At 41.6% G+C, this 13,779-nt stretch overlaps 1 protein-coding gene across 1 annotated transcript in view; it reads right to left on the bottom strand.

Moving 5' to 3' along the window:
• LOC134678975 (transient receptor potential cation channel subfamily A member 1) overlaps window positions 1-11,939 on the bottom strand; it is a 55,471-nt gene extending 43,532 nt beyond the window's left edge. Inside the window, exons 1-3 of the mRNA XM_063537735.1 lie at window positions 11,764-11,939; window positions 11,184-11,274; window positions 9,653-9,722 (exon numbers count right to left, since the gene is read on the bottom strand). Of these exons, the coding sequence (XP_063393805.1) occupies window positions 9,653-9,722; window positions 11,184-11,274; window positions 11,764-11,890 (288 nt within the window). The 5' untranslated portion in view covers window positions 11,891-11,939. The remainder of the gene's footprint in view (window positions 1-9,652; window positions 9,723-11,183; window positions 11,275-11,763) is intronic.
• Window positions 11,940-13,779: the final 1,840 nt, after the last annotated feature.

Below are 13,779 nucleotides of genomic sequence, written 5' to 3'. Positions count from 1 at the left end.
GCCCAAAAATTGCAAGCACCCAAGGGCAAGGACATATTTCCTATCACAGGTAAATAATTTTAAAATGATATTATGCGTAAATTCATTTTAAAACAATTTTTTAAGTATTCCAAGTTGTGATTCCAATAATATTTTCGTTCGTAAACAATTACAAAAGGCATAAGGTCCACCATAGTCTAATAAAACATGGTCTTCTCTTCCCAGAGTGACACAAGCCTACGTCACAATAACATGGAAGCTATATATAGTGCTATCGCATATTATCATATAGCGCTGTCGCATGATGACGTAGGCTTGTGTCAGTCAGGTGACCTAGAAAAGACGGGAAGAGAGTACCAGGCGGAGTATATTATTATACCATGAGGTCCACCGATGGACAGTTAGCAATGTTGCTGTTTGTAGCTACGCCGCAAAATTAAACCCATGGCTTTCTAATTGGCCTTGTGTTGAGTTGCGAAATGTTACTAGGTACCTAAAATGAAGTAGATAAGTATTTGTACTGTTGTATAAGTAGGTACTGAAGCAATGCTTTTTAAAGCCGTTTCTTAATATTAACACCCGTTTTGCATCTCGTTCTACAGCTAATTCCTTCGTAAGTAACTCAACCGCCGCTTTCAAGCAAATATGACTGCTATTTTTAAGACTATCGCCCTGCACAAAAATACAGCATTTATTTATTTATTTTATTTATTTAATCTTTATTGCACATAAGGAAATACACTGTACAAAAGGCGAACTTAATGCCATAAGGCTTAATACCATTATGAACTCCTTGCCTATTCGGTGATGATCCTGCCTACGAAACAGAAGGTCCCGAGTTCGAATCCCGGTAAAGGCCTTAGTTGTGTGTTTACACGGATATTTTGTTTCTGAGTTACGGATGTTTAAAATTTATTTAATTATTTATCTAAGTATATATTTACCTTATTGAGTTTACTGTGGGGCTAGGTCGATATGTGTAAGATTGTTCTATAATATTACGTCATCCAAGGTCATATTTCGTGCCTCAACGCAATACGATACAAAAGAACGAATGAATTCTTGGTACCTACTCGGCCAAAAAGTTACCTTTCTCGAAATAGGACATCCACACAATTTGTTTCCGAAAAACGTTGATTCAGTCAGTCATTGTGAAAACTTTAATTCATTTCTGCTCCGAGAACAAATGATTGCAATAATACTATAAAAAAAAATAAAAGTGAATGTTGTAACAAAAATTACAAGTCATTTTACTGCAGCCTGATTCAGAATTACGTAACCTTTTGTTTTGAACTGCGGTTTTGATATGTCCTCCTGGCTCGTTGGAGATTGGCGCTCATCTCGCGCAAAACTTTCACTTCATTTCGCATTCATTAATCAGCCTAAGCGATTTTCAATTCGTGTTATAACCATATCAAAACCTTAACAAATTTAAATATGCATTTTTAACTAGAAAAAACCACACTGAGAGAAAAATCATCACCAGGAATTAAAAAACAGTTCTGTACTGGGGGAAAAAATGAAGTTTTAGTAATAATTATGGACGTTTCACTATTTCTGTAAAGTTTATTTATTTCTACAAACAGCTCAGTAATCCCAAATATAATTTCAACAAACAGATAATAGAAATTGCAAAAGTCAATTTGTTCCTATTAGTTAACTCTCCTTGTCCCCGGATTAAGTTTATTTTTGTAATTCTAAGTGTATTTTTGTTGTACTTTTCTCTCAGTGCATTGTAATCTGTTAATCTGTTGAGCTACAATGTCACAGACACACTGTGTAATTTAAACTAATAACATCTTCTTTTCTTCTCATTTCTAAATGCACTATAATGTTCACAATAATACATAGTTATCAATATAAAAACTGTCTACGAACGTCCGAACTTCCCAACAATTGGCTCTATACTAACCGGCTCTTTATACTTGGCTTTAGCAGGTATTGAACTTGAATAGCTAATATGTTGACAACGAGAAATACACCTGTGCGCTGAAGAAACGTATCCCCAAATGAGGGTATACCTTACCTACACAATAAGGCCCACGTATGCAGCTGGGGATTGGACTGTAATATTTGTAATACGGCCTTATTAGGGCTAGTTCACATACGAGCTCTAGAGTTAGACCAAATTAACTTTGTAGGGTCAAAAACTTATGATATGAGTTAAAGTTATGAGCCTTTCCTGTGGACATCAAAATCTGAGGGTCACCAATACTATTTTATATTCACTTTTTAAGGCGGCCAAGAGTTGGGCCCGAAAAACGGCAGTTTTTGTTAGGTGGGTCGGAGCCCAGTCAACTTTGGGAACCCCTGGACTAAGGCAGTCCCTGTGGCCAAATGAGTTTATTTGGTCTGATCGGTAGGACGAAGCAGAATTAGAATTGTAGTCCTATTAATCGGAACAAGCGGAAAATGTGGTCCGACCGGTAGGACTAAGGCAGTAGGACCGCGTGGCCAGAGCGTCAAATTTAAGATCTATCATCTTAATCGTCAATGTCAAAAGAGAACTCGTAGACCATGACGTTGTTTGGTATTTGCTTTTAGTAATGAAAGTAACGAAACTATTACTACATACTTAATAGAAGACCAGCTTCTGGCCGCGACTTTCTCTGCGTGGGATAATGATGATGATCGATAAAAACTATCCTATTTCCTTCCACGCCCCTCACTCATCTCCGTGCCAAATGTCATCTTATACTTTTCAGCGGTTTAAGCGTGAAGGGGACAGACAGAAAGATACACAGAGTTACTTTCGCATTCATAGTAATAGAAGGCATAGACACAGGGCGGACACGCCATACATCAAAACTCGTTTGCGTGTATATGTGTGAACGGCACATCTGTACACGCGTCATTGTGTGAGTAAGTCGCTTAGGGCTACTATTTACATGTTTTTGAGTTCACGGAGCGTTATCTTTGTACTCGTAACGTAAATATCAAACATTTTTATTCCTAAAATGTCAGAACTCAGTCGCGGGGCGAGGTAATCCGAGTCGGGGCGGGGCGGTGCGTGTCCGTTCTGTATGATAATACTATTACTTATTCTGTGGCATAGATAAAGGGTACGGGTACAGCCGTGACGTTAGTCTTTAATCGACCATCTAGGTCTAGGCTGATTCCAGTCCCACCACCAAATAGCGTGTGCCCGCGCCCTAATATCCCTTGACCTTCGTCTCGCATTGTAATCCCCGTATATCTTATCTGTATAAGATCGTATCTCCATACAAACTCCTTTTACACACGACATTTGCACATTCGATTGTCAATAAAGGGTGTCAAACACATATATATGTCTAAATATATTAACAGTCACGTTGGACAAATGCTGACAGAGAACCAGCGACCAAATTTATATAGGCGAAAGGCGAAACTAACGACCCGCCCCGGCTTAGCACAGGTTCTCTCTCTTCTTCTTCAATTTAAGAGGTATCCTCTTGTCGGTGGAGTATTTTCCATTTCTCCCTCTCATAAGCCATAGCTTTGACCTCTTGATACACACACAACACACACACACACACAGCACAGCACACAGCACAGCACAGCACAGGTTACATAACATAAAACCTTAACAAATTATACACCTAATCTCTCCACAAGAATCACTTTAATGATAGGTGAAAATCCGTTCTGTAGTTTTTGTGTTTATCGCGAACATACATAAACGGTTCATATATGACTGACACATATTATATCTGACATGTATCAATAATCCTATTTACCCGACTACGGCAACGCAAAAGAAGGATTATGATTTTGACCGGTATGTACGAGTATGTGGGTATGTAATGTATGTATGTATGTATGTATCGCTCCTTGAGAAACATAGTGTCACTATACAAATGTAAGAACCATTCGAATAGTGACGTTGTTCCATTTTGACGTGGAACGTAGGTGAACCTCTTTAAAAACCCGTAGAGGGGCTCGGATCAAAAACCGATGTAACGAAAAAGTGCTATGGCGCGGCGGCTTATATCTCCGAAACTATAATACCTACCAACATAGTTTTGGCATGAATATATAGAAGAAAGTAGCCATTAATCGAAACAGTACATGCCGCTGACATAGATGGCGCTGATTCTGCTGAATTACTGCCTGCTGAATTCATGCGGAATTACTCGGTTAAATAAATAAACAGATTTGTATGTTTACGTATAAATACCTAATTTAGGAGTGTTTTAGGGTTCCGTACCTCAAAACGAAACAAAAGAACCCTTATAGGATCACTCGTGCGTCTGTCTGTCTGTTTGTCACAGCCTATTTTCTCGGAAACTACTGGACCAATTCAGTTGAAATTTGGTACACATATGTAAATTAGTAACCCAAAGATGGACATATTTTTTGTATAATTTAAAAATACATAGGTTCGCAGTTATTTAAGAAAATACAAATAGCCAAAAAATTACCATTCACCCTGTATCTCCGAAACCACTGGGTCTAAAATTTTGAAAAAAATACACAAAATAGTTCTTTACCAATAAATGACAGGAAAACCTATTAGAAATGTGCTGTCAAGCGTGAGTCGGAATTATGTACGGAACCCTAGAAACGCGAGTCAGACTCGCACTTGGCCGGTTTTTTTTTTGGATATTTATAATGTTAGTTTCGGCTCATACTATACAATAACCAAGCAAAATTTCATCGACTGAGGAATTAATGCATGGGTCTCCATACAACAACTTGCTTCGTTTACTACACTAGAGTTCCTAATGCTAGAAAGTATATAGTAATCTTAGGTACTATCTGATGTACCTATGGGTAAAACATATTTTAAAAAAGGTCACTTCTGTGGACAGTAGGTACTATAAAAGGTAACGACTGTGGTTCATATATATACAGTTTTTCTCATTTGAGTTTCAAGTACTGAATAAAATATTCCGCCTGCCTTAAATGCGATGGCTACAGGAAAGACACGAACGAGTTTGCTATAAAACGTGTATTACCCGTATTAAATATCTATTCTCGTAATTTTGGTGTATTATTTACAAAAAAAAATTACCTAATCGTTACATTCATTACTCCAAAATGAATTGATCATTTAATTAAGTGGGAGTGACGCTGTAATTAATTATTTTAAAATTACCCATCAAATGCTGTATTCAAGTTCATTTAGATACAGTGACTCATTATGACCCCAAATAATCCTTACATATAAAATTTAAGATATTGCTCAAAATTATTATAATATATCACGCATTCGCGAGATGCGGGAATTCGGTATTCAAACACAATAGTTAGTACAAGAGTCTAACTAAATCGGATTCGAAGGCAAGAAGCGTCCAGGACATTAGTGCTTTAGCAGAGAACAATAGTACAAGTGTCTAAATGCGAAGGCTGAAGGCCGAGCTCCACGAAGGGCCGAAGGCCCGAAGCGTCCAGGACATCAGTGCTTTAGCACTGTGATGTGTTTAACCACTGACATCCTGGACGTACTATATTGTTCTGTGATAAAGCATTGACATCCTGGACATTTCGGGCCTTCGGCCTTACGCGGAGCTCGGCCTTCGCATTTAGACACTTATACCATTGTTCTGTGCTTTAGCACTGATGTCCTGGACGCTTCGGGCCTTCGGCCCTACGTGGAGCTCGGCCTTCGGCCTTCGCATTTAGACACTTGTATTATTGTTCTGTGTTTTGTGTTGCACTTAAATCCTGGACGTTTCGGGCCTTCGGACCTACGCGGAGCTCGGCCTTCGGCCTTCGCATTTAGACACTTGTACTAATTGTTCTGTGTTAAAGCACTAACAACCTGGACGCTTCGGGCCTTTGGCCCTACGCGGAGCTCGGCCTTCGGCCTTCGCATGTAGACACTTGTACTATTGTTCTGTGATAAAGCAGTGACATCCTGGACATTTCGGGCCTTCGGCCCTACGCGGAGCTCGGCCTTCGGCCTTCGCATTTAGACACTTATTCTATTGTTCTGTGCTAAAGCACTGTCCTGGACGCTTCGGGCCTTCGGCCCTACGCGGAGCTCGGCCTTCGGCCTTCGCATTTAGACACTTGTACTATTGATCTGTGCTAAAGCACTAGCATCCTGGACGCTTCGGGCCTTCGGCCTTACGCGGAGCTCGGCCTTACGCGGAGCTCGGCCTTACGCGGAGCTCGGCCTTACGCGGAGCTCGGCCTTACGCGGAGCTCGGCCTTCGCATTTAGACACTTATACTATTGTTCTGTGCTAAAGCACTGACGTCCTGGGCGCTTCGGGCCTTCGGCCCTACGCGGAGCTCGGCCTTCGGCCTTCGCATTTAAACGCTTGTACTATTGTTTTGTGTTAAAACACTAACATTCTGGACGCTTTGGGCCTTCGGCCCTACGCGGAGCTCGGCCTTCAGCCTTCGCATTTAGACACTTGTACTATTGTTCTGTGTTAAAGCACTAACATCCTGGACGCTTCTGGCCTTCGGCCCTACGCGAAGCTCGGCCTTCGGCCTTCGCATTTAGACACTTGTATTATTGTTCTGTGCTAAAACACTGATGTCCTGGACGCTTCGGGCCTTCGGCCCTACCCGTAGCTCGGCCTTCGGCGTTCGCATTTAGACACTTGTCCTATTGTTCTGTGTTGTAGCACTTAAATCCTGGACGCTTTGGGCCTTCGGCCCTACGCGGAGCTCGGCCTTCGCATTTAGACACTTGTACTATTGTTCTGTGTTAAAGCACTGATGTCCTGGACGCTTCGGGCCTTCGGCCCTACGCGGAGCTCGGCCTTCGGCCTTTGCATTTAAACGCTTATACTATTGTTCTGTGCTAAAGCACTGATGTCCTGGACGCTTCGAGCCTTCGGCCCTACGCGGAGCTCGGCCTTCGGCCTTCGCATTTAGACACTTGTATTATTGTTCTGTGTTGTAGCACTTAAATCCTGGACGCTTCGGACCTTCGGGCCTACGCGGAGCTCGGCCTTCGGCCTTCGCATTTAGACACTTGTACTAATTGTTCTGTGTTAAAGCACTAACAACCTGGACGCTTCGGGCCTTTTTGGCCCTACGCGGAGCTCGGCCTTCGGCCTTCGCATATAGACACTTGTACTATTGTTCTGTGATAAAGCAGTGACAACCTGGTCATTTCGGGCCTTCGGCCCTACGCGGAGCTCGGTCTTCGGCCTTCGCATTTAGACACTTATTCTATTGTTCTGTGCTAAAGCACTGATGTCCTGGACGCTTCGGGCCTTTGGCCCTACGCGGAGCTCGGCCTCCGGCCTTCGCATTTAAACGCTTGTACTATTGTTTTGTGTTAAAGCACTAACATTCTGGACGCTTTGGGCCTTCGGCCCTACGCGGAGCTCGGCCTTCAGCTTTCGCATTTAGACACTTGTACTATTGTTTTGTGCTAAAACACTGATGTCCTGGACGCTTCGGGCCTTCAGCCCTACCCGTAGCTCGGCCTTCGGCGTTCGCATTTAGACACTTGTACTATTGTTCTGTGTTGTAGCACTTAAATCCTGGACGCTTTGGGCCTTCGGCCCTACGCGGAGCACGGCCTTCGCATTTAGACACTTGTACTATTGTTCTGTGTTAAAGCACTGATGTCCTGGACGCTTCGGGCCTTCGGCCCTACGCGGAGCTCGACCTTCAGCCTTCGCATTTAAATGCTTATACTTTTGTTCTGTGCTAAAGCACTGATGTCTTGGACGCTTCGGGCCTTCGGCCCTACGCGGAGCTCAGCCTTCGGCCTTCGCATTTAGACACTTGTATTATTGTTCTGTGTTAAAGCACTTAAATTCTGGACGTTTCGGGCCTTCGGGCCAACACGGAGCTCGGCCTTCGGCCTTCGCATTTAAACGCTTATACTATTGTTCTGTGCTAAAGCACTGATGTCCTGGACGCTTCGGGCCTTCGGCCTTCGCTTTTAAACGCTTGTACTATTGTATTGTGTTAAAGCACTAACATTCTGGACGCTTTGGGCCTTCGGCCCTACGCGGAGTTCGGCCTTCAGCCTTCGCATTTGGACACTTGTACTATTGTTCTGTGTTAAAGCACTAACATCCTGGACGCTTCGGGCCTTCGGCCCTACGCGGAGCTCGGCCTTCGGCCCTACGCGGAACTCGGCCTTCGGCCTTCGCATTTAGACACTTGTATTATTGTTCTGTGCTAAAACAGTGATGTCCTGGACGCTTCGGGCCTTCGGCCCTACCCGTAGCTCGGCCTTTGGCGTTCGCATTTAGACACTTGTACTATTGTTCTGTATTGTAGCACTTAAATCCTGGACGCTTTGGGTCTTCGGCCCTACGCGGAGCTCGGCCTTCGCATTTAGACACTTGTACTATTGTTCGGTGTTTAATCTTCTCGGGGCAGAGGTGTACGGTTGGAGCCGGTAAAGGTTTATTTGACGTTCATAAGCGCATTGTAATATGCCTACTTGAATAAACTATTTTTTATCTTTTATCTTTATCTTTAACATTCTGGACGCTTCGGGCCTTCGGCCCTACGCGGAGCTCGGCTTTTGGCCTTCGCATTTAGACACTTGTACTATTTTTCTGTGCTAAAGCACTGATGTCCTGGACGCTTCGGGTCTTCGGCCCTACGCTGAGCTCGGCCTTCGGCCTTCGCATTTAAACACTTGTATTATTGTTCTATGTTAAAGCACTTAAATCCTGGACGCTTCGGGCCTTCAGCCCTACGCGGAGCTCGGCCTTCGCATTTAGACACTTGTACTATTGTTCTCTGTTAAAGCACTGACATCCTGGACGCTTCGGGCCTTCGGCCCTACGCGGAGCTCGGCCTTCGGCCTTCGCAATTAGACACTTGTATTATTGTTCTGTGCTAAAACACTGATGTCCTGGACGTTTCGGGCCTTCGGCTTCGCATTTAGACATTTGTACTATTGTTCTGTGTTATAGCACTTAAATCCTGAACGCTTCGGGCCTTCGGCCCTACGCGGAGCTCTGCCTTCGGCCTTCGCCTTTTGACAATTGTACTATTGTTCTGTGTTAAAGCACTGATGTCCTGGACGCTACGGGCCTTCGGCCCTACACGGAGCTTGGCCTTTGGCCTTCGCATTTAAACGCTTGTACTATTGTTCTGTGTTAAAGCACTAACATTCTGGACGCTTCGGGCCTTCAGCCCTACGCGGAGCTTGGCCTTCGGCCTTCGCATTGGCGGTCCACACCACGTTTCACGTCAGCCATAGCGGCTGTGTCCCTGATACAGCCTCTCTCAATTATTTGAAAAGTTGAATTTCCAGGCACAAATAATTTTTTACACATCTTTTCAAAACATTATTACATCTTATAATTAACATGCATTACTAGTAATTAAGAAAAATCCAATTTAAATTACTATAGAATTCATGCAATTTTACTCAGTGAGTACATAACTTTATAGAATTTGATATAAAAAATAAACATATATGTACATGAAATCATACAAATACGTAGCTCTTTCAGAAAACATATCAAATTCTTACAAAAGGAAAAGAAAATAAAATCAATAAAAGAAATGAGAATACATATTATATGAATCGGACTGATTGTTATGAGATGCTTTCATACAGTTTGATGTGCTTTCTTACCTGAGCTGAGTCACCTTTAACTCTACACATAATACAATGCTTTTAATTGCTACTTGTCGTTATTACAGTTTCTGGTTTGGACCATCCATGTTTGTCTGTCAAGTAGTCCTCGACTCTGTAATAACTTAATAGGCCTCTGTAATAATGTAAGCGAATCTTGACACTTAATTACCTTATTCAACTCGGTAGCCAGGTGTATGGGCGCCTGGCACTTCACGTTCCTGATGCCGGTGTCCACGTGTCTGTACAAACACGCGATTAGGGTAAGAGTGCGCAGTGGCGTTGCAAGTGTTAACTTACAGTGGGTCATGAAAACTGGCGTTCAAGATTCCGATCTACATAATGCCACGTAATTAAAAATGTAAGGAATATCGTTTTTATGTTTGCATGTGTATTGTATATAAGTAGTTACATAAATATTAAAGAATTATTAAAATAAAAACTTCAAAAAATCCCTACGCTATATCCCAAAAATATCAATCGTACGCTAAAGATGCATTACACGATTTTGGAAAGGAGATGATACTCTTCAAGCTGCTGAGTCGATTTCTATGAAACATAAAGAATTAAGAACCATCGCAAGGAACACGCTTTCACGTAAAAGGACCGCACTGAAATCGGTCCATCTGTTGGAGAGCTACGATGGCACAGACAGACAGGTAGACATTGGCGTCAAACATTTACCTACTCGTATAAGTAAGTAATGTAGCGAATGAACCGATTTTGATAAAACATGTCTTTAAAACCAGCGCAAGAAAACTTGTGACAAAAAAATCCGCTTCTAAATCGGTTTACTAATTACTGTACAGGAGCTACGATGTCACATACAAACACACACACAGCGGTTTTTGCGTATAATGCGTATAAGAATTACCTATTTAAATTAATTTGTTAAATCTTCATGCCAATTAATATATTTTATAAATAATGTGAATACCTTTAAATCCCGGTTTTTAATAAAAATAAAATCAGGTCTCTGCAGTATTTATGCTGATAAAGCCTTAAGTCTAGCGTGAGTCATCCTTTATTTTTATTAAAAACCGGGATTTACATTATTTATTTTGCTGCACCTGTTTTTTACCACAACACATGATCTATGTAAAGTATGTCAAATAACGTAAATTGCTATTACTGCTATTAGTGTCAAATTGTATGTTGCCTTTATCTTTTTTTGTCTCTTGTCAACTTTCTTCTTGTCTCTTGTTATTATTTATTGTGTCACAAAGCATGTAAGTTTTGGTTGAATAAAGAATTTATCTATCTATCTATCTAGACCGGGCCGGGGCCGGGGCTGGAGCTTCCAACGCTTCGTTTTCTATGGAAAGCACCACGTGATCACCGATCAGCCGTCATAGAAATGACATGTCGGACGCCTCGGCCCGGGCACGGCCCGGTCTAGCGTGAGTCATCCTTTATGATCCCATCCGGCAACTTGGGATGTTAGTAGCTTATTCAAATACAAATAAACAAATTTACATGTCGTCCATTTTTGGCAATGATAATAATGATGAATAACAAAACCAAGTTGACGATAACAATAACATTTATGAATACAATAACGATGTTGACGATAATGACGTTGACAATATTGGCGGTAATGATAATGATGATGACAATAATGATGTTCATTATGTAAACCGTATTAACGATGGAGATAAAATAAATGTTGACAACAATGCCGGTGATGATAATGATGAGCTTACTGTTGCAACAAGAAGTCGATGGCGTCCAACGCCTCGTTCTCCACGGCCGTGTGCAGCGGCGTGTTGCCATTATTGTCTTGTGCGTTTAAATCTGAAACATGAATTAAATATGCTTAACTTAAGCAATGAAATTATAACTCCAGAGAGGTTATAGACGTTCCAAAATTGAAGAGCTAACATTGTACAAATTGCGCCTGAACAAGTTATAAATCACGTCTCTCTCAAGTGCCGTCCTCAGAACATGACCTAACTTGAAAGTGACCTCCTAAGAAAGTAAATATACTCCGCCTATACCGTGACTTCGATGCCTAAACTGTCAAACAATTACAATATGGCGGACGATTATTTGGAATTTCACCGTAGGTATTTATGAATTTTTCCGTTTAAAATTTAGTTTCTTCTTCGCAAGTGTGATGGAAAACATTGTGCATAACTCCGGAGGTAAGAATAATATTGTAAACTCGGGTCTTTAATTCTCTCGTGCCCAATATTTCACTTACCACCCTAGTTGCATAATGTATTACCTATACTTATATTATTGGTGTCACCGCGTGACGTCTCAGATATGTTTATTTCCTACCTCCGCCATAGTTGGTGATGATGTGCAATATGTTGGTGGTGTTCCTGGCGGCGGCCTGGTGCGCGACGGTGCGCCCCCTGGCGTCCCGGACGGCCAAACGCGAAGGCTCGCTTAGGTACAAACGCATGAAGTCCTCGGCGTTACCACTTTCCGCCGCCTGCGGGACAAAATTGACGTAAAGTTGAATACCTACCTTGTGTTGTAAGTATCTATTATGTGATTGTTAGTGACGCCCGTCCCCTAGCTGGCGCGGGGGCACGGAGAGAATGAGCGGGTTAACACAAAAAAATGTAAATGAGCAACGCACTGACGCGGACGCGTGCGACGGATTTTTCCTACAATGTGGCCCGCACGCGCGAAAATGAAAATAACTAACCGGGCAAGTGCGAGTCGGACTCGCGCACGAAGGGTTCCGTACCATAATGCAAAAAAACGTTGCAAACGTCTGGTGCCCGACGTTGCTTAACTTTGGTCAAAAATCACGTTTGTTGTATGGGAGCCCCATTTAAATCTTAATTTTATTCTGTTTTTAGTATTTGTTGTTATAGCGGCAACAGAAATACATCATCTGTGAAAATTTCAACTGTCTAGCTATCACGGTTCGTGAGATACAGCCTGGTGACAGACAGACGGACGGACGGACAGCGAAGTCTTAGTAATAGGGTCCCATTTTACCCTTTGGGTACGGAACCCTTAAAAGAGCAGTATAAAGATAAATTGCAACATAATCCTGTTTAGAAACCTTCGCGCGAATAGATACAATACAACTTAAACGGAGTTAGTTTTCCTTTGAACCGAAGATGCCTTTAACTCTAAACGGGGAAATGAGATTTCCAGCACCGTGCGATCCTATTAAAGTGACAGTCCATTTCCAACTGCAGCTGCAATACTGTTCATTTTCTATGGAATTTGACAATGACAGCGACGCGTTTCCATAGTAAAATGAACAGTATTGCAGCTGCAGTTGGAAATGGAATGTCACTCTTAGAATACAAGACGGGTTATTTACTGAAGCACCCTGTTCACTTAGAAATGCAATCGGAAATGTATCCAGTAAATAAGATAAAACTGCAGACATGTAAACATGACACTAGCTTTTGCTTGCAGCTTAGTTCGCGTAGAAAATTGGGGATAGTGACGAAAATGAATTTTATATGACAAATTCCAGTTAGGTAAATGTTGGATGGAAAAAAAAAATACAAAATCTAAATGTATCAAAATTAAAACATTTTTACATACAAAATAAAACAATTGCATCATTCAATACCTTAATTTTTGATTAAAATAAAATTAAACGCAATAATTCAGCGTCTAAATATAGCAATTTTCTTGTTTTCTATACTTCAAGATATAGTTGAGTTTGCTCAGAGCAAAAAAAGGTCAACCACGGCGTTGCATGAAACAGAGATTTTCTTTAGCAGGATTGGTCCTTAGGACCCAATGATGGATTTAAGAAGTGGAACCACCCAGATTTTTGATGCAGGTGGGTGGTGGGGGGGTTTTTAAGTGTCTGCGACGTCTGAGGTTAATAATTCTTTAAGTTTAGGTTCTAAGTCAAGTTTAGTATCATGTTCAACTAAATCAAAGATGTAGACATAGATTTCATCGAATCCGTTTCAGCGTTTATTGATTTCCCATACAATCCTACACCTTACCTTTAATTTATAAGGTATTTTTTTGGAATAAATAAATAATAAATAAATATTGGTGGACGTCTTACACAGATCAACCTAGCCCCAAACTAAGCAAAGCTTGTACTATGGGTGCTAGGCGACGATAAACATACTTATATAGATAAATACATACTTATATACATAGAAAACACCCATGACTCAGGAACAAATATTAGTGTTTATCACACAAATAAATGCCCTTACTGGGATTCGAACCCAGGACCATCGGCTTAGCAGGCAGGGTCACTACCCACTAGGCCAGACCGGTAGTCAATAAAAACTATTATGTGTTCTTCCCTGGGACTCAAACGATCTCTGTACCAAATTTTATCTAAATCGGTTC

The sequence above is a fragment of the Cydia fagiglandana genome, chromosome Z (genome assembly GCF_963556715.1).
Source record: "Cydia fagiglandana chromosome Z, ilCydFagi1.1, whole genome shotgun sequence".
Taxonomy (NCBI): Eukaryota; Metazoa; Arthropoda; class Insecta; order Lepidoptera; family Tortricidae; genus Cydia; species Cydia fagiglandana.
The sequence above is the reverse complement of the archived record's forward strand: the minus strand, read 5'-3'. Positions and strand labels throughout refer to the sequence as shown.